We start from the raw sequence: 21,739 nt of genomic DNA, 5'->3' as shown, positions 1-21,739 counted from the left end.
TCTTGCTTTCCTATTTGTGGAGTGAATTCCACTGCTGCAGCTATATTGGCAGAAGCTTCTATCAATCTAATATGATTTGGTTAATCCCCGCCCACTCCGCAGACGCGATTGGTCCGATTTCCCCGATGTCGCTGTTTTGCTCGGGAAGCCCCGGGGAGGTGTGATTAGCGTGTAGCTCCTTCCGGTTCCGGGTGATGGCCGGACTCGTGGTGGTGGGGCCCGGGCCGGCTCGGCTCGGGGTCCGCTGCTCTGCTCCGTCCCGGCCCGCTGTCCTCACCGCCGGCCCCGCGGGGCGGCCGGGCAAAGGCCGAGCGGCGCGGAGGGAAGAGAGGGCAGCGCGGCAGAGAGACCCGTGGGGTGGCCGTCCCTGTGCTTAGTTGCTCCCTTCGAGCTGGCATGCGGCAGGGCCCGGGGGCTGCGCGGGGCCGGTGTGTTCCGTGGTGGGACTAGGGATGGGGTTTGCGTTTTCTTCCACGGCTTTTTGGTGGTGGTACGGGCTGCGGTAGAGCCGGGAGACAAGACGGCGTTTAACGGCTGGACGAAACCCGGGGAGAAGGGGGCTGGGCGGGGCGGGGGATACCGGGTACCGGCTGCCTGGGCTGGGGGAAGCGCGTACAAACGTGCGCGTCCCCGAAAGAGCAGCGCCGGCGAGTCGAGGCCTTTAGTCCCGACAGGCGGCGGTGGAGGTGTCCTGTAGGCAGTGCAGGGTGGGTCTGGCACCCTGGTACCTTTGCCTGTGTCTAGTGGCCTCTTCGCGTTCACTTGTTCAGTTCTGGTTGATTTTTAATGGGATGAAGCTGGCGATTTATGTCACTGGGAAACCAGCACTTTGCGTGCTTTGTCTTAGTACTAGGAGAGGAGAGCTGCGTAACCAATAGCTTTGCACAGCTTGGCTTGTTGCTGGAACAGCTGGTGGAGGTGGTAGCTAGGTGGAGAGATGGGAGCAAGACTGAAGTGGTTGGCTGCTTTTGCAAAATGGTTGGTTCAGTTGGTGCTGGAAGATGTGCAGAACTGCCCAGCATCAGCCAGAGAAGCAATGAATTTAGAACCTGGAAACATCTGCATGTTTAGGCAACTCCATTTGAATTCCTGGGCAGATGTGGATGCTTTTCAAGAACTTGAGACAGAATGTGGACATTTCCTACAGCAGCGAGGTCCATCCTGTAAGTAAAAGAAAGTGTTGAAAAGTTTTCCACTGTAATAAACCACAGTCTTTCACAAATGACAAATGAAAGTGTATTTCTGAGCATTAATTTACATTGCAGCTCTAGCATCTGGACTTCTGGTATATTAATGATCACTTTTATTACTTGCATTTGTAAGGGAATTTTTTTCCACCCAATTCTGCTCATGTGAGAGCTTTACTAACAAGCCCAGCTTGTATTCTGTGTTCAGAAGACTGTTTTCTAGTTCTTGATTTTTATGGAATCCAGTTGATGCTTAAATGACAACTCATTTTTCATTTTCTATGAAACCACCTTCAGGCATTGCTTCTGTTCCTTTCTATTTAATTAGAACAAATTACAAAAGGAATTGTGGCAAACTTGCAGTTTCTCATTACATATGGATAGCTATGAAGATTTTTAAAAGTGTTCGAAAATATATGTATGTATGAAGAAGTACTGTTATGGATCTAAAGGCAAAGTTCATGTATTGTTGATGAACACTGCATTTTGTGTGTCAGTATGTTTTGTTTTCAACAGAACCTCAGAAGACAGGCATGGTCATGCTGATCAGGACACAGAAAGGTTACTGCTTTCTGTGGTTTATATGTTGTGGTTAACATGGTGCAAGGTTGTGCAATATAGAATAAAAACAACAGAAAAAAAAAAAAAACAATTCCTGAACTTTATTCTAGCTATTTCTCCAAGGAGATGATTAATAAAAAATAAAAAGTGAAATAGAACATCAAGCTGATGTCTAATAAACCCATGTCAGGTTATGCTCCTTCTGGAATCATGTATCCACAGTTCAAGGTCCATCCTCTGTAGTCCAAGAGGTGCCCTTGGTTGTCAGTACTCTGGGCATACCAGGCTTGCAGAGAGAGCACCTGCGTGAGGAAGCCGAGGCATGCCTGGCCGAGTCGCAGCAGCAACATGCGCAATATTCCTCTAACAGCCACAATTCTGTTGCCACGGAGATAATGACTTATCCCATGTCATTATTGATCTATCAACAGTAAGAGCAATTTTGCAGTCTGATATTGTTTAGCAAATAGAGTAACATCTGCTGAACACTAAAAAACTGCTATAAATGTTGAAAAGCTGACCTGTGGTCTGTGTACTGGGATAAAGAAAAGTACCTGAATTGATAGTTACTGTAGTTTTGTGAGATTGACCTGTGAGATAATATATAAGCGTAACAAATTTTTTGTAATGAAATACTGAGTATTGTCAAATGCTTTTGGATTATGAAATATGCAGTACTCTAATAGATAAAGTTTCCCCTGCTGATAAGACTTAGAACAATTAGGCCATGTACACTCTGGAAACAGAGAGGTAATTATTTGTTACGTGGTCCACTCTTCCATCAGTCTAAGTGAAACTTCTTGTATTTTTCAGATAATGATTTAAATCACCTGTTCAGAAGAGATATTAATGGGACTCCCATAAGATTCCTGGCATTTTGCTGATGTTCCTGTTAGAAGACTTATTTTCACCTCATTTTGAAAATAGTAACAGAAGCACTAATATTCAAACTGTTGGGCTTAAACCCTCACAGTAAGACACAAATTAGGTTACTTCCAGGCATTCTGCTGCTGAACAGAGTTACTAGTTGTGAACTGGTGTTTGAGGTTCTTAGACAGTGCATCTAAGTAGACTGTCAGCAAAAAGGTTTTTGTTTGTTTTTAAAAAGAAAAAGGAGAGGTCTAAATTAACTGGTGAGAAAGATGAGAAAAGAAGTCTTGTTTTAGCTTATCAGAACAGGACACCTCTTCGTGTCCAAGTCAGATATCTGTGTGTCTTTCTGACTTGTGACAGTGCCTAGAAATGAAGTCTCTTATTGTGCCTTAACAATTGTGCTCTACTTAGGCAGTTTTACTGTCTCTTTAAGCATTTTAGTGGGATGGCATGAGCTCCAGCTGTTCTGCATGCCAGGTAAATTATTTCAGCATACCATCCGCATCTGGCAGCACCAACATATCCTCAGTTTTGAGAGCATTAAGAATGCTTAAAAGACACCTGCAGTTCTGGACTGCGCAGTTAAAATTTGTGTGGAATGCCTGAATTGTGAATGCTGAAGAAACATCTGTGAAAAGTTCCTGTGTATTTTGAAGATACGCTACTTTGAAAAAGTTGTGCAACAAGCAGCGGAAATGTAGAAGTGCTATGGGGGTTTTACTGGGATAGGAACTCTGGTCCCATAGGAAACCAAGATTTTTGGATCTAACCCAGAGACCTATAAGCCAGTTTGTTTCTGAACCAGATGGGTAACTAAACAGTATGAGAGATTTCTCCAAGTAAAAATTAGAGAGTTTTGCACCCATCAGTGAATTTATAAAGGAGATGGAATTGATGTGGAGAATCTTAATGATAAGATTTTTTTGTAAATCTTTAGTTTTTATAAACTCGGAACTACAGTATTTCAATAAAGATTTTATTTATTTCATCATGCAACCTTTAGTGTTTCATTTTTTTTTTCTAGGAAAGTGTGTGCACATTTTAACGCATGTTTAAATTCTCATAACATTCCTTGGAAAAGGATCTGTAGCCTAGCCAATGCTGTGAACCTAAATCATGTGAATTACTGTTGCTTAATCTTTGCTTGACAAATCTGTATTAATGTAATTCTAGGGAGCCTGGAAGCTTTTTGTTAAAACATTAGTCTTCAGTTGCTACTGTTATCAATGTGATTTTATTTTATTTATTTTTTTTTTTTAATTTGAGGTAGTATAAACAAGCTCTCAGTACTACAAAAATGTTGAGGGTAATTCTCAGTGATACAGAGTTATACACCACGTGCTCGTGCAAGTGCAGAAGTGCATGTTAGAGTGGGGATGAAGAAAAGCTTGAGTAACTGAACTAAAATGAATCATTGCAGTCCATGATATTTCTTTTAAAAAGATGTTCCTAGTCCCAATATTATATGAAGTGTTGTGCAGAATAAAATAACCTGCATCTCACTTGCTTACATTTTTTTGTATAGATTGAAGCTTTCAGGTTTTTGTGCCAATTGGAGTAAAATTTCCCACAGGAATTGTGCAACGGTTTATGCTCTGCTACAGAGAACTGGAATTTGGATGAGGCAGATGTGAAGTGCAATGTCTATCAGAAGACAGCTGTGGTGTGGAATTTGATGGCTTGAAGCTTTGCTGAGAACTGACCTTTGACAGGAATGTGCATGGAAATCTGCCCATCTTCAGCTATGGTATGAGGTTCTGCAAACTCTTGTTTGTATATGTACAAACTAAATTGTGCTAAAAGTTTTGGGTTTTTTTCCCCTGTGTATGATATTCCTGTATTTCTGAATTTTTGTGGGTGGGCTAGAGTCTGGTTTTGTACTGAAAGTAAGGAGAGGGTATACAAAGGTGCGGGAAGCTGGGACTCGGGAACTGTATGCCTCATCTGATGCAAATAGCTATGCTGGTTGCTTCTGGAGAGGGATGGGGCAGTATCTGAATGGAGACGAGAACTGGAATGGGCTTGGAATGGAGAGTGGGGAGATTCTCGCACCAGATGTATAACCTAGCGAGGGACACTGCAGTATGGAGGGGAGAAGAACTGGAGTGACCAGGAACATGGGTAAAGCTGTAGCAACTAGGTCTGGTAATAGAGAGCAGAAACTGTGAGGGTAGTGCTGGGTAAAATGAAGACCAGAGGAGTTCTGGGTAACATGTAGGGTCACTCCCTGCATAAGTTACCAGAGTTGCATTCTGATCCAAGATGGTTTGTGGAAGGATCAGTGTGAACTTGTTTTTGTTGATGTTTTGTTTAGGACCTCAAGTTGCACCAGGGAAGGTTCAGATTGGATGTTAGGAAAAATTTCTTCACAGAAAGGGTTCTGAAACATTGGAACAGGCTGCCCAAGGAAGTGGTTGAGTCACCAACCCTGGCGGTGTTTAAAAGGCATATAGAAGAGGGGTTTAGGGACATGGTTTAGTGCTAGAGTTAGGTTATGGTTGGACTTGATCTTGAGGGTCTCTTCCAAGCAAAATGATTCCATGATTGTCTTCTAAGAAAATCACCATATTAAAGGAACATTCTTTAAGTTGCAAAGTCAGCTACTCAAGAAATATTAGATTTAGGCTGGAAAACTTTCAAAAACATGTGTGGGAGGTCAAACCAAGATTTTCATTGTGACATGATGTATTTTTCCATAGCAACCCTGCATATGTAATACTAGGCATTGGTTTTCTTGTTGTGCCCCGAGATTCAAACAAAGGAAGGTTGCTTGCAGAAGGACAGTATCAAAGCCTTTAATACACCCTCCTTAGATGGATAATATTTCAATCTATACTATGGAGGGAAACCTGGAAAACTCTTTCAAGTACAATCCTCATCAGTGCTTGCTGGTGGTGTTTGAGTGTTAATGCTGTTGTAGTTTGGAGCCTGACTTGGAAAAGTCACTTGGAATTAGAATCAATAAAGCAGAGAGCATGTGAAGTTGGAAAACACAAAGTACTGCTGAAATTTGTGAAAAGTTAGGTGTCTTAAACCGTATTTCTGAAATCAATGGTTTACTTGAACTTGTGGTGTTTTAAATCCCTGTCTGCTAACCACAGATATTGATGTTGCAGGTAAATCGTGAGCTCCTGTATGTTAAGCTCACTGAAAAAGTGGCATTGAATGTGGTAGGAATATTTTGAATCACCTGGTTTTCAGAGCAGTTTATCTAATGTGAAGAAAATTATTAATAGTCCCAAAGTACTAACAAAAACTTTGAATGTGAGAGGAGGATTGTGTGTTGGCATACTTGCATTTGTAATATATGAACTAAAAGTTCCAGAACAGGCTCAAAAGTATCTCTTGTGGGAGGTAAAACCACAAATTCTTAGAGGGGTGGCCAGAAACTTGAGTATTTAGTTCTCTACATTTTGCTTATTTAAACAACCAACAACAACAAAAGCACAACCACTTGTAAACCTAGAAATATTGATATAACCCCGCCTCAAACTTCCCTCATCTTTATATATTCTGAAGTGTTTTTTCTTTCCTTTTTTGAAGTATGAAAACATGTATTTCTTGAACATTTGACTGTTTCAAGAACAGGTGAACTATTTGAGAGAGCACTGCCAAGTGCCTCAGATACTGTGACTGTCTTGATTTTGACTTCACAAGCAGTGTTTTTAATGCTCGTCACCACATGACACATGCAGGTTGATTTGGTGGTGGTTACTAACCATGCACTTTCAGAGGGCAAGCAGTTCTTTCACAGAATAAGCAGCTGCTCCACAAATACAAGGGTATGCACCTTTCCTGAATTTGCATTAAAACAATTGCATGGCAGATCTATCTAATTTTAGTGCTACTCACCTTTAATATAATTTCTTGCAATTCTGTGATTGAGGTTGCAATGCTGCTGTGCTCTGAGCTCTTCCTCTGAGCTTCCTCATAGTCTTCCTCCCTTGCTGATGTCCATGGCAACTACGATTGCTCAGCAGCCTTCATGGGCTGTACTGTATTTGTACTGTAGTGTGTGCCATCTGATTGTAGCACTTGGCCTTGCACAAAGGCCTGTTTTATAACTGGTTGATTTCATTTAAAAAAAAAAAAGAAAAAGGCATTTGGCCCTCCGAACAGAAGCCTGGGAAAAAGCTCAGAGCTTTAGAACAATCACTTTTCTTGTGACAGTGGGATGCAGATCACTCTGAATCATCCTTCGACTCCCTTCCCCATCAGCAGCTCTTTTGGTCTTTGTCCAGAGATTTGTTCAGATACTAGATCTCAATTGCTGCCAGCCCTGAGAGGCAGGAGGAGACAAAGGTACATCCTGGCAGCTGCTCTGTGTCACTGTACTTCAGTTTGAGATGCTTGATCAGAGGAAATTGATCTGGGCTCTGTTGTAGTTTCGTGCTGGACTGCTATGGTGAAAGAGTTACGGTTCATGTGTCATCAAAGGAGGAAAGTAAAACTAAAGACTTCTCCTAGGACTATAGCCATTTAAACACTGGCATACAAGATTTGTTTTGCGTAGTATGTGTTTCTCATCCCTTAAAAGGCTAGATGCAAACAAATAAATTGTTTTACAAAGCTGACCTATCTAGAAGCAGGGAGGCTAGTACAGATGGTAGTGTAGTTCCAGAAGACCAAGTCTCAGGGAAATCAGAATAGCAAAACTACATTTGTAGTGTGAAAGGAAGCCAAGAGCGCCACATGTAGTCACATGCCATTAATTTTAATAGTAGAAAGTTTATGTGTTGTTATATTTCAACAGTTGTCTTTGCTATCTATCCAGAGGACTCCAGAGAATACCTTTTTAAGCCAGCTTCTGGCTTCTTCTGTAACTTTTTAAAAGTATGTGGAGAGGAGTAAGGAAAAAACCCAATCTACTGGAGTTGGACGCAGGAGATGTGTCTTCAGATCCTGATTTTTCAGTGGGCCTTCGCTTCCCCTGGCTTGTTTCCTGCTGATCTCAGTGGGGACACTGCTGTGAGTTACCACCGTTAGCAATGGACACTCCTAAATGTATAACCTTCCATTTTGCTGCTGTTCCCTCCACACTTTCAAAATGTAGCAGTCAGTATAACCCTTTCCTCATCCACTTTCTGGCATAGTTAGGTTGTTGCTGCTCCAGAGCATCTAGACTTTTTTCTAGGTGTATTCAGACTCCTTAGCAGACTGTGCCTGCCTGCGGTTGGAGGTCTCTGTGTGCTGCTGCGATACAGTCAGTAAACCTTTTCTTGGTCCCCAGAGAGTTCACAGCATAAATCAATAATTGCTTAAAATCTGAGGCTTCTTCAGCTGCTGTATTAAAAATATTTAAAATACCAATTATACATAGGATTATTCATAAACTTAATTAATTTTCATAGATTTATTTTAGAAAAAAAGTGGATTGGATGTTTTGTTGTGTTTGGGTTTTTTTTTTTTTTTCCCTATTTCAATAGAGTATAAAACACATGGCAAAACTTAAATAGACCAGTGAGGACTGTAAAGACACTTGGGAAAACAGCTATGCAGAATAGTGCACTTTAAAATATACTAAGAAGCAAGTAGCTGAAAGTGGGGGAGATTTCTCAAAGAAATGAAGTAAATGTTATCTTTTTTCTAGTTAGTTTCTAATTTGTCTATATTTTGCATTTCCCACCTAGCTGCTAACCTTGCTGATGCCTAAATATTACAGACAATTTGCATTAAAAACCCCTCAAGTCATCCCAGGGAATGAGGGGCACAGAGAGCAAACAGTGTGGGATTTCATAGCCTGCGAGTAAAAATGCTCCTTGGGGCAAGGGGAGTCATGGCCTGGGGTTCTGCTCCTGCCCCATCTGTGCCTCTGACTTGGTCTGTGTTCAGCTGTTCTCTGGTTCACACTTTTGCTTGAAGAGTATTTTTTATAACAAAATAGTTATATTGGTATATTGGTACTCACAGTCTTTTTTTTTTCTATACAGAAGCAGTGTAATAAAAGCGTCCTTTTAATAAAGCAAATACAAAGACTTTACTACTGCTGATGCATCAGGAAAACTGCACCAATGTAGTTAAGTGTACAGCAATCTTTCCAATTGTTTTTCTGTTCATTTAAGTGATATTGTCTCCAAAGTTTGAATGTGCTCCCTTTATCAGTTTTGAACACCCCAAAGTGTATTGTTTGGGGCACTGAGTGTTTCTTCTTATATTTAGGGAGAAAAGAGTACTTTCAGACTCTTAAAGGTATGTAGGCACCAGAGTGAAAACAAACCAGAGCAGATCCTGTGAGAACCTACGAAGAAAATAGGTAGAAGAAGAAATGATGCTCAGGAGAGTTGCTGCTTTGCTCTTGAGATAAAAATTGTTTGATATCAATATGGAAGTTGAATGTTACTCACAACTGTTTTGATAGTGCTGGAGGACTCCAGTATCATCAGAGACAACTGTTCCTTCGGAGCATATGTTCCAAATTACATGGTGTGACTCAAGCAAGTGGTGTTTGCATGACAAATCCTGATGTCTAGTGCGTGTGGTGCAAAACAGTCTGTGTTGCTCATAAATAAATGGAACAGTGTCTCAGCTGGTTTATTCTGGCTCAACTCTCCTTGAATTCAGCAGACTTGTGTCAGTTTTTGTCTGCTAACCTTGGTCCCACGTTCTTTTCGCTCTTGGGCTTGCTTCTGCCCACTGCAGAAGCTGCAGAGATCTGAGGCTCCTTTGGCAGTATTTTGCACCTCATGAAAAAGATCAAACAAAGTTTTTCTGTTCCTAATTGCATATGTTTAATACAGTTCTGGGAGTGATATTTGGAGTGGTCAGTCCAGGTTTAAATATCTTATGTGCTGAAAGCTGCGCTTCTCAGAAGGATATATGTGTGCAAAGGGCTTGGTTTACAACAGTTAATTTAATGGTTACTAACACTTTCTGTAGTTAGCATTTTGCAAACTCCATTTGACTGCAGTCTTCTGTGATAGTTGATAACTTCCAGTCAGAGGTGAAGTCTCAAATTTAAAAGTTAATGCATAAGGGGTACTAAGCATCACACTTCTGTTTACATGGAAGCATACTGGCACAAAAAAAAATCCATTCATTTGGAATCTGTCTTGTAGAATCTGTGCTTAAATTTCAAGTGTCCTTGGAGAGTTAAAACATCCATGTCTGCTTATGAGGTGGAACTCAAGTGGATAGTAAATGCTTAATTATGGGAGAACATTTGGGCCAGAGGTGTCAGAACTGATGCTGTAGCAGAGGGTCCCATTTCCCTGCAGAGGCAGTCGGTCTGCACCCGGGATGTGGAGCCTGATTAGACAAATGGTAAATTACAAAATATGCAGCAGGGAGAATGTGAAATACCAAATTAAGTCTGGATGATTTCTGCGTGAATACAGGGCAGGAAATTCACCTGGTTTGCTGATGGGATCCTTGCCCTAGTGCTCCTGAAGATACGCTGTGTGGTCATTAGCACGTAGAGTTGATGGCTCTTCATTCCTTATGTATGGGGAGAGAGTTCTGCTGTAACAGCTCCTACCACCAACCCCAGAAACTTTCTGTCAAGCAATGTGCAACTTCTAGTAGATATAAAACACCACCACCACAAAGGACAAGCCCCAGTGTTGAAACCTGTCATGCCAAAGATGTATGTCACTGGTATGCTGCACATAAATGTCACTCTGTCAACAAATGCTGTTCCTCCCACCCCAAGACTGCCATGTGACTCATTATTTGAATAACAATTTTACATTGCTGTACCCAAGCAAACATAAAGGGAAACATCTTAATATCTTGTGCTATACTTGTCATTGGTTGCGAGCGTGAGTAAGTGGGTGTGTTACACTAGTAAGAGAGAGCTGTTGCCCTGCAGCATTGTAAGTGCTTCTCTGTTGCCCTGAAGATGTCGTGCAAGTCCTCCTGTTTGCTACTCGGCTCTTCACAGGAAATGTCTGAAAATGCTGTATATTCACTGACAAGTGCTTGTGGTTTGGTTTAGAGGCTGAGCTGACTGCTTCTAAAAATATACTACTTTCTTCCAGGGGAAGAGAGCTGGAGCTGCTTTTCAGCAGCTCATCCACCCCTCCACACTGCTTACAGCCACTCTAACCTCTCCGTTGTTGTTTACGTGTGGTGTGTGGGCAGCTTTATATTGTTCAGGTAAAGCACTGAATGCTTGTTTGCTTAATGTCTGCTGTTTGCCTGTTTCGTTTTTCTAACTCAGCATGTAAAAAGCTGTTTGAGGTAGTAAAATCAGAGCCATGAAACCCTCCACACAGGGAAATGCAGAAGAGGAACTTCATGCAAGCAATTTTTAGATACAGTGATGCACTGTACAACACCAGCGCACTTTCTGAATAAAAGGTGCTGTTTTTATTTTGGGTTTAAAAGATCTAGGTATACAGAGTAATTTCCTAGAGGGTCGTTTCATAAGGAATTAATTGCTGCCAGTGACGTTTGCTCACTGTCACGAATGAGGCAGTTTTCCCAATGCAAATTCACGTATAAGATTTTATGTTCTTTATCATTTACCTGGACACGTTCCTTTGGAATTCAACCATTTTGGATTGTATCCAGTTCCTCACACTGTTCCAAAAGTCACTAAGAGGTAATCAGCTATTAATTATTATGGTGCAAGAGCAGTTGCATAGGCATAGATTCAATTTTACACACTGGTAATATTAAATTTTACCACAAGTAAACAGTCTGTCAAAACCACGCTGGTGAATAAATTAGATTTTTCCAAGTTAGCTGATAGGCTTGTCCACAAACAGAGGGAGATCATAGCATTCAGTTTTCCTTTCAGTGACAACTTAAAAGGTCATAGTCACCCCAAATTGTGCCATTACAGGACCCACCATGGGCATTTGGAGCTTCAAGGTTAGACCCAGTTATGAAAATATACTCCTCACCATTAAGTTCTGACAAAATTACCATTTACCTTTTCTACTGCTGGTGAGGGATGATGATTCCTGATGGTTTGGGAGCAATTTAAACATAGAGCTATTCCAAATAAGGCCAAGTTGTTCACACAGGTGACAGATCACCCTGAATTACCTGGCTGTGGGCAGAAGTGAGCCCAAAAAGGCTCCCCTGGCCGATACAGACAGATAAGACCATCACAGTTGGCCAGCCTACCCCAACCAGCACTAGAGCGTAGAGAGCTGTGGTCCCCAGCCTCTCTCAGACTCCCGGAGCTCGCTCTTCCATCACTTCTGAAGTACATATGTCAAGGCACTCGGCTGCAGTATGGTTATGCACAGTCAGAAACTTTTCTCGCAAATGGCCCATTTTTCTGCTCATTAGGCAGATGAACCACACAAGCTTCCAGCAGCAGAGGGCAGTAATATAACCTCTATGAAAGAGTACGTGTTTGTGTCTATGAAATACAAACTTCTTCATGCGCTCATTCAGTTTGTTCACATTATAGTATTGTTCAAATATGAACAAGCTGTTCATTCTTTCTTCCCTCCCTGTGGCTCAACACACTGGCTTTCATGTTATTATAACTTCTGATGCTGCAGATGGAGCATAAGGTGTTGATGACTGGCTTCTCTCACTGGGCCACAGAACCAACACTGTGGCTGGCAACACACCACCACTGCTGCCCCTTTTGCTTCTGATTTTTCCAGACTAACCTGAGTGTCCACTGCAGACTTTTTGCTTGGACAGGTTACAGAGGAAAGAATCCCCCGAATCAGATTACAGTAGAAACAGGTTGTTCCCGAAGTTCTTTCCATATTTTTTTTACTCCCTCCTCAAATATATGTTACAATACTCCATGCATCCAAGTGAGTTACTGTTAATACTATAACTGCGATGGGCTGGGGTTGTTTCACTCGTGTATAACTGCTGAAACATAGGCTGCCTTCTCACTAGCTGGGCGTTGAGAAGGAACGCTAAGAAACGTGCCCACAGGTTGCCATGGATCGCTAGGGCTACCAGCACCTGTAAAGGTGGTCTGTAGTTTGTTCCACGGTGTTTGTCCCCCTGGTGTTCGTTGACCCTCACAGCTCCAAGTCCCCCAAAACGCGATATTGCGAGAAACTCAGCTTTTTCTCTTCCAGTGCATTTTACTCTGCTAAAAATAGCAGAGTGCCGCGGCTCACCTGCTGCCCGTGGTCGCGGCCGCCCGCCTGCCACCGCGCAGGGACAGGCTGCAGCGCGCCGGGCCCCCGGCCGGGGATCGCCGGGCAGGGCCGCTACCTGCCGGGCCGCCCGTCCCCGCGGGGGCTCCTGTGCCGGCGGCTCCCGTGGGGCGGGACGGCGGCGCCGGCCGCGGCCCGACTTACATAACGCCGCCCGCCGGGCCGGGCCGCAGCGGCGGGGGCGGGTCCTCCGCGCCGCTCCGCGCAGCTCCCGCAGTGGCGGGGCCGGTGCCGGGTGGTCCTGCCGAGGGTGGGTGAACGCCCGAGCGAGTGAGCGGCGGTAGCGCGGAGGGGAAAGCGGCACCGCGGCCCCTTGGGGCTGCCCGTGCGGGAAACAGCGGCGGCGGGTGCCGCGGCGGTGAGTGGAGCGCCGGCCCGCAGGAAGGGACCTGCGGCGCTGCCGGGGACGCTGCTCGGGGCTTCTTGCTGGTGCTCGGGGAGCTGGGGGCGGGGGGTGGTGGAATAATAGTGAGGTGGTGGCGCCCTGGGGCTGCGGCGTCCCGTCCCGGCGGGGAGGGAAGGCTCAGCTCAGCTCGGCTCGGCTCACTGACAGCCCGCCCGGCGCCCGGACCCGCCTCCTGTTGCTCGGCGCTGACCCCCGGCCCGTCGGTCTCCGCGACCGGCGCGGAGCGAAACGCCGCCAAGACAGTGGGCGCTCGGCCCCGCCTGGCAGCCGTCGCGCCTCGGCTCGTCCCAGAACTGGCCCCGGTGTGTCCCCCGAGTCTCGGCTTGTCCCCTGAGCTGGTCCCAGGGCGTCCCCGCCGCGCAGGTTGGTGGTGCCGCCGCACGGTATAACGGTTGCGGCGGGTGCGGCCGGAGCCGCGGAGCGGAGGCAGAGGGCTTGTCCTTGCCGTGGGGGCTCCGCGGGCACTACGAGCGCTCCCGTTGTACTACTGATATGAATAATAACGTAGCTGCAGTAATTGCAACGTACCTCGCTAAATAATGTAAGCTATACGGGTAGAACCTTTTATTTCTTTTTGAAAAATCGCACCTGTGAATGAGTGCCAGACTGGTGGAAACGTTCAACTGCATTCTGCAACTTTTCCTTCCCAGGTGTCGGGCTCTTGCCAGAGCCGGTTGCTCAGCGTTACGGTCAAATTTCTACATCTCTCGATCCCCACTGCCAGGACTCTGCTGCAGTTTGCAAGCTCCTTGTTTCTGTTTGCCTTACCCAGCTTCTCTCCCCTTCAAGTCTCTTAAATATATCCTAGCTCGGCTCTGATTCCCCTTAGGCAGGTCTGACCTTGTCTCCCTTTTTCTTCCTAAACAGTTAGAAAGGTTTCCCAATTTTTATATGATAAGAGCTACTACCCCCCTTTTTAGATTCTGTATGACTTCTGTAAATAAACACCGCCAATCCCAATGTGTAGTAAGGCTTTGGTTTCTCATGTGCTTATTTCTGCCAGCTCTTTTATTCCTAAATCCTTACTGGTTTGACCTACATGAATTTAGTTCATTGTCCAGTTAAACTGTCTTACTACAAATAACTCAAATAGGTTAACTTAATGAAATCTGCAGGAATTATGGATGTATGTGATGATTAATTGTAAAAATTATGGTTGCAAGACACTGCTTTCTTTTGCAAGTTCATCAGACCAGGTTGCCTGCCTTCTCCTTTGCCTCAAATCTGAGCTTAGCTATCTTAAACCATGAATGAAAAATAGTATCACTGTGCTACACTTACCAGCTCCTTGCTGATACTTGTGGATGTTACTTTTAAGCCCTTGGCACGCTGCATGCATGCCATTTGAAAATCTTCGCACGCAGTGGTTGTTTTCTGGGGAAAGAACTTAAAAAATGCTACAAAACTTTAAAAGATGATTGGTTGCCTTCAAGTGTTTTACTTGTTTTTCTACAAGTGTCTCAAATCTGTGGGTTGTTGAAATGCACATCAGCTTGGCATGGTCTCCCTGGTTGCTTAGTGTGTGACAGTTGGATATCAAGGAAATGTAACTCGCTGCAATCAGTCCTGTGGCGACTTCTGTTTCAACGAGAAACAAACATATTTTAATGAGTCACAGGACATTGTCCACTACAAACTGGCTGTCAGGAAGTGGAGTCTGACAAAGCTGAGGAACTTTTCCCCTACACCCAGTGCTGTTTTCACGTTCTTCATGAATCATCAGATCCAGAGTCCTCTCGAATTCCCAATGAAGGCAGAATTAGCTACCATTCAGGGTGTGGTACTGTGGTGTTTGCTTCTCTTGTATTCTTTCTTCTGATAGTTCCAGTTGCTTACTTCAGCCGTATATTTCGCTGCCCCTCCTTTCCCTCCTATCCTGGTCAAGACTTTTACTTTTTACTAGTGTAAACCATTTTTCTGTGCCCCTCCAGTTATCTGTGGCTCCCAAGTCATCACGAAAACCTCTGTGTACACTTGTGGGTGCTCAACCTCACCCACATGATTTGAAGAGCAATGCCACTGCCCAAGGGGGTGCTCCAAACCTAGCACCTGCATCACAGCTTCAGAAAGATAACTAGCCTTCATCTCTTAGCATAGCTTCTGCTGCCCTTTAAAATGTGTGTGCACATGCATCTCGGTATTTGTCCTTTACATAATATTTTATTTCCATTTCCCAGTTTCAACCAAGTATGGCATAAGAAGAACAGCTCCAAGGTAATTAAGTTCTTGCAGATTGTGTAGAAACAGACCAATAGGGAAAAGCAAGTCTAAAGTTAGACACTTGACAATTTTATCCTGTTTTTAGCTTAGGGACTGAGTGATACCTTCATATGTGACTGCCTCCATTTGGCAGTAAGATATTCAGTGTAAATTAAAAAGGAGAAAAGGAGAAGGATTTTCTAGGTGAATGCCCCTGGACTGGCATCTCTCTAAAAACTTCAAAGAAGATAAATAACTGATTTAATACATCACATTTTGAACATGGAAAGAGAAAATCTTAGTACAGTTCAATGTAAACATTTAGTCAACCACGGAACACAGTTCTGTAGGAGATCTGGTTTCCTGAGTTGTGCTGGTCACAAAGCTCTTTCTTTTTACTTTGCTGCATCTTCAGGGCACAGCTCCTGTCTTTGTTCTGCCAGGCACACATTGGCGCTAGTACATCAAGTACAGAAGGGCTGTGATCTCAGCTAGTGTCTTTGGATCTATTTTATTTTGACAAAATTGGCCAACAGTTTCAAGACTTACTCAATCTCATCATATAAGCATAATTCCCTTGGAACCAAGCAAAAGTGATGATCACTCATCCTGACTCACAATAATGTATTCCTTTATGTGGCTGGTAGGGCAAATCCCAAATCATTTGTAGCAGTCACAAGATACTGGATTTTTGATTTGTTTTGTCTTTTAGCTGCTAGCCCCTGTCATCTGTAGATGGGGTCTGGTGGCACAGTGATGACTTGTCCTGGCAGACTTGTTGCGGGGTAGTTACCATGTATACCTGCACACTTACGTCCTTAGAAAGGGTCCTTTTACAACTGCATTGTACAAATACACTTAACGGTTGTGGGCTAAGCATGAATCCTGGAAATTCAGGCATGTGAAAGGAAAAAAACACATGGTAACAGGAAAATTTCTTGAGCTCCAGGAGTGTTAACAGAGAGTGTAACTGGCAAGGGAATTTTTTTACTTGACAGAGTTATATGAAGACGAAGGTATTCAGGCACCTGAAACCAACAGGAATGGATATCAGGTTCCTAAATACCTCTTTGAGTCTGGCTAAAAAAATCTTCCTGCTGTCTTTGGAGCGTAGGCAGTGGTATACTTTTATTTTGCAAGGAAAATGTCTTTAAAGGTAAGGACTACTGATGGTCGGAAATGTCTCAGCTTTCTCAGGCTTCATTTGACAGCAGTTCTGTGAAATCTAAAAATGCAAAGCAAGTATCCAGGTTCTTTTTTGGTCATGCGGATCTGCTCTGCAAACAACTGAATGGTAAGATTTGTGGTTTTAATTTTGATGAAATAAAAGTACACTGAAATGACATGAGAAGAATCAAGAAGTATTTAAAGTTTGGTGTTTAAACTTTAAAACTCATACGGATACTGATTAATTATAGACCCCAAACTACACATCCTTGAATTTTGGTAAAGTTTTGGTCTGAATTATAATTTAATTGCCTGTAGCTGGTACCGGCATATGCATTTAGGAAGGTAGAATTTTTTTATAACAATACTTCCATGACCAGCTGTAGTATTGTCAGCACCAGATTAAATACACTTTTGTTCTTTCATTTCAAAATTTACTTTTCTTGTTTGTTCTCTAGTGGTTGACTGCTTAGGGCATAACAGTCAAAGTTTTAAAGAAACAGAGTCTTTTAAAATGAAAGTGGAGATCCTTATAGAAGGATCTCTACTTACACAGTCTTCTCCAGGGCTGGAGCTTCAGGTTGGTCCTTGGCTTCCACGAGAATTGATGACCCTGCAACACCCTGTCTGGCGCTGGATGAAGCCAGGGATATGCTGTCTGTTGGACGTCGCTGTTGGATTCACTGCTTCATAGACGCAAAGTAGCGTGACCTGTTGCTTGCCATGCTATGTCCCTGTCTTGCTAGTAAATGGAATCACAAGATAGTGCTGCCCACATTACAAAAAAAAATGACTCATGCAGTTGTGAGCCCTGCGGTAATGAACTTCAGCTATCTGAAGTGGCCCCACCTCAATGTTGAGATGAAGACGGTAGATCTGACAGGGAAGGGCATTCTCATTGACACCACGTCAGGTTAATAAGCAATCTTTGATGTCTCTGTCTGTGCACACAGTTTAATTGCATTCCAAGGAAAAATACATTGATTTTTAAAGATCATGTGGACTCATTTGTTTCCCTTTGGCAGAAATGACTTTTCATGTCAGGCATGTTTTCTGTGTCACGCTTCAACAGAAGACATGGCCTTGATAACAAGTCCTTCATATCAAGGGACTTCAAGGGGATTTCTGCTTTGAGGATTAACTGGCAATCTCAGCCTTGGGATATCACTGAACAGATGCAAGAAATAACTGCCTGGAAGAAACTGAAGAAGATAGAAAGAAACAAGGAGAACCATGAGATTATAATTTGTTTGGAATGCAGATCTCAAGTTGTGGCTTGCTTGTTTTGTCCTTGATCGGTGTTTGTTTAGTGATATTAGAAGGTGAAATAAGTGGTGTTACAGCTGTGCTATGCAGAAAGCCTTTTCAGAAATGTGTCAGTAATACTTGGGAGCGCAAGATGAATGAGAGGCCCATGTGGGTTAGCTTCTGCTGGGGGACTTACTGTTACACTTTACAGTAGATGCAGTGCATGTCATCAGGAAATGCAAGAGACACTTTGCTAAGGCTACATGCTGTTCCCCTTGCATTTGATTGTCATGATAATAATAATAGACTAGACTAGAATATTTCAGTTTGAAGTGACCTGCAATGATCATCTAATCCAACTGCCTGAGCACTGCAGGGCTAACCAAAAGCTAAATCATGTTATTAAGGGTATTGTCCAAATGCTTCTTAAACACGGACAGGCTTGGGGCATCGACCACCTCTGTAGGAAGCTTGATTCAGTGTTTGATGGCCACCCTTCTGGTAAAGAAAAGCTTCCTAACATCTAGTATGAACCTCCCCTGATGCAGTTTTGAGCCATTCCCATGTGTCCTATCACTGGGTACCAGGGAGAAGAGCTCAACACCTCTCTCTCCATGTCCCCTCCTCAGGAAGCTGCAGAGAGCAATGAGGTTGCCCCTCAGCCTCTTTTTCTCCAAGCTAGACAAGCCCAAAGTCCCCAGTCACTCTTCACAGGACATTTCTTCCAACCCTGTCACTATCTTTGTTGCCCTTGTATAGATTCGCTTGGGTACCTTACCATTCTTCTTAAATTCTGAGGGCCAGAACTGCACCCAGTATTCAATGTGAGGATGCACCAACACTAAATACAGTGGGATTTAAAAAAAAAGAGCTGAAAACAGTGGGATAATTAAAAAAAAAAAAAAAACCAAAAACAAAAAAACCCACAACAAACCAAAACAGAAAATATTTGCTTTAGTAGAAGCAGTGAGACCCACAAAACCTTTTGGGTTCCTTTGAGGCAGGTGGATATTACTGTATCTGTGGGATAGCTTGTCAAAGTGAGGCACGTGATTCTGTGTTGTTTGCCCAGGTGATGCAGGAATTCATTGGCAGAGTCAGGAATGGCAACAGAAGTCTGACTGGCAGCCCAGTTTGCAGGCTTCCTCTCCCTGGCACATTCCTCCCACTGTTGGAGAGTAACAGCACATACGTACTTGTAAGTATTGTTTTGATTCAGGCTGGCATATGCAACCAGAGTTCTCACGAATTCTGAAACTGCATAGTTTCTGCTGAGTAAACAGCACTCCCAAACGACATACAAGTTGAGCGTGTATTGTTGGGCATATGATCATCCTTCTTTTCATGTGCTGGACTGATTCAGAAGAGCTGTGTTTTCTGCCACAGGTTTGCTCTATGATGTTGAAGGAGGATGTACAATCAGATTTAAAATGGGACCAATGATGTCAGGTGCTTCGTGTGTTGTTGAACGTGGCACTGTCTGTTGGAGGCTACTTTTGAAAGATGGATGCTGCTGAGAGCATCAGTGTCTCCGTCTGTGAAACAGGGACACAAACATCTCATCTCATAGGATACACTTGATGTGTGTGGCCACTGTGTTGTAGGTACTGGGCTGGAGTTTGGTGAGACAGAGTAAACCACACGCAGTGGATCTGGGTGCTTGGATTTATTTAAAAAACAAAATGTTTGAAGCTTTGACCCTGCAAGATTATCTCATGCTGACTCAATTTACTGGACTGATACAACAGCAATAAAAAATTAAGCTGTGAAAAAAAATGTAGGGTTACTTTTGGCTGTGCTTTCTCTCCACCTTACATCGAAGCGATCGGTGTTTCAAAGCATTGCATGCTTGTCCTTTGTTTTCCTGCCATTATAATGACACAATCCTAGCAGAAAAACATGTGTTGCCTCTAATTGAGGAGCAGTTTAAGAGATATAACAACTGGTCCTTCTTCAGGCTCCACTGACAACAGGATACAAAGCCTGGATAAGTTCAGGGAAGCTGAAGGTGGAAAGCATAGAGGCACTGATGCACACGCTGTGTTTTCAAGTCAGTTAGATGGAAAGGTTCTGCAAGTAAATAAAATAAACCGATCTTTGGAGCTGTCAGTTCTTTCCCAGGCTGGATGTTTCCTTTAACTTAAATTACTGATTTTTTTTAAATGCAAAAGGCTCTTTGCATGAGCGGTGTTGGGTCTCTGAGGGAATGCGGTACTGATTACATGAACAGCACATGACAGTGGTTGGCAAATGCAGGTGATGTTTCTTATATAAGTCAGCAGAAATGGTCTATAGGTGCAGCGAGTTAAGCACAGGCTTTGTATGAAGTACATAGCTAATAATGCCAGCTCAGTAAACACCAGAGAAGTGCTTGAGTTAATTTAGATCTCCAGATAAAGACAACACCTAATGAAAAATTTTCTTGTTACCTTGTCTTTAAAGTCTGCAGTAGTCAGGGTAGAAATCTTGACTCTGTGACAATATTGCCTTTGGCTTCACCAGAGCCTGGGATTTTCCCTTGTATTCTCAGATTATAGACCTGCCAGCTCCATTAGTTGTTCTGTCAGTGCGTACATGCTGCTGGTGTGAGATACCAAGCTACAGAAAATGTCTTCAATCTAAAAGAAAGGAAAAATTTAAAGCTTCTCTGGGTTTTCTTTGGTTTTAGGATGTATTTTGGTGTGTTTCTTTGATTTAAATAGACAAACTTCAAATTCCTATATTGTGGAACTTTCTCCCACTCTTCTTGTGTCCTCGATTCCCAGTTACTATTTAATTCTTTGAAACACTTTCAGTGTAGAATTAATTTCTTTACCCAGATGTTCTCAAATTCAACCCCAGGTGTGATTGCTTCTCCTCTGAAGCACCTCAGTTGGAAGGCAATGCCATGAGCACCAAACTCTTGGTCCAGAACTAAAGGTCCTTGTGAGAAGAATGGCCTTGTTATGGAGATCCCCAAAGTGAATGTTGCCTGCCCTGAGAGAAGCTCAGGGGTAAGTGTACAATCAATAAATTAATAATTAGGGAGACAAGAAGGAAGGAAGAGAATGATGGTAAAGCAGTGAGAGGAAGTTACTCGAGGGTGTGTGGGAGCGGGGCCGTATCCGTGTCCCTGTCCCTGCCCAGGGTTGTGTGAGGCAGTGGTAGCTGTGCCACCTCCAGCTGTCCACAGCACAGCTGCCTTTCATCACCACCCATCCACCTGGACCTTGTTGCCCCCATCCCTGTTCTGCTTGCAACACCATGTACCCTCTCTAGTGCTGCAGAGATGGGCAGAAACATCCTTTGTTCATTGGCAAAATATCCCTTCTTCAGACGCTTCCTTAGAGGCCTCCCTTGTCGTGATGCTTGTACACTGTAACCACCTGATGGCAGCTACCTGAGAGGTGCTCAGGATGGGGCTATCAGCAACCATATAGCTATTCTTGCCTTCAGCATTACTTTATTTCTCTCCTTGGCTGTTTGCTTGTCCAGCTGTTGTGTATTGTGAGAATATGTAATGATGGTGGAGGGCTGGTACCATCATTCTGCTGTGCAGAGCAAAGTAGCATTTGCTGTCCCACAAAAGAGCTGAAGGTGCTTATGGAAACATTTTGGTAACTAATTACATTAACACATTTACTCCAAATACTTGAGATGTTACAATGTTTTTAGTTTGTGGGGTTTGTTTTGGTTTGTTGTTTTTTGGTTTTTTTGTTTTGTTTTTTTGTTTTTGTTTTAAGCACTGCTAGTGTTGAGTAGTTGTAATTAGTCAGTGCTGAGGAATTTAGCTGGATGTTAACAGGCTGCTTTAGTGCTCCAGTGCTCCAAGTGTAATTGTTTTCTATATTGCGTCCTTCCGGTGTCATCTGTCACTCTGGTATTTGTGAAGTGCTTTTAGATTATTGCTACTAGCAGGTTACACCTTAGTTTGAGGATTTGCAAATAGTTTAGTTTTTTGGTTGTTTTTTTTTTCTTTAAGTTAAGCAAATATATCAGCAGCTAACTCACATCTTGGTTCTTCTAGTCTTGCTCAA

At 43.3% G+C, this 21,739-nt stretch overlaps 1 protein-coding gene and 1 non-coding gene across 9 annotated transcripts in view; both read left to right on the top strand.

The window, feature by feature from the left end:
• The first annotated feature begins 190 nt into the window (after window positions 1–190).
• SYNE3 (spectrin repeat containing nuclear envelope family member 3) overlaps window positions 191–21,739 on the top strand; it is a 74,239-nt gene continuing 52,690 nt past the window's right edge. For 3 of the 8 annotated variants that reach the window (XM_065838080.2, XM_065838079.2, XM_065838085.2), the window contains exon 1: window positions 191–1,163. In XM_065838080.2, the coding sequence (XP_065694152.1) occupies window positions 938–1,163 (226 nt within the window). In that variant the 5' untranslated portion in view covers window positions 191–937. Of the gene's footprint in view, window positions 1,164–4,146; window positions 4,369–12,899; window positions 13,062–13,283; window positions 13,473–21,739 lie in introns of those variants that run through there. The other 5 variants (XM_071809607.1, XM_071809608.1, XM_071809609.1 and 2 more) reach the window with 5 other exon arrangements.
• LOC136102855 (small Cajal body-specific RNA 13) lies at window positions 1,983–2,255 on the top strand. The gene has a single exon (XR_010651499.1). It is a non-coding gene; the product is annotated as a small Cajal body-specific RNA 13 (non-coding RNA).

This window comes from Patagioenas fasciata, chromosome 5 (genome assembly GCF_037038585.1).
Source record: "Patagioenas fasciata isolate bPatFas1 chromosome 5, bPatFas1.hap1, whole genome shotgun sequence".
Taxonomy (NCBI): Eukaryota; Metazoa; Chordata; class Aves; order Columbiformes; family Columbidae; genus Patagioenas; species Patagioenas fasciata.
Note: the sequence above shows the minus strand (reverse complement) of the source record. Positions and strands in the feature narration are given on the sequence as shown.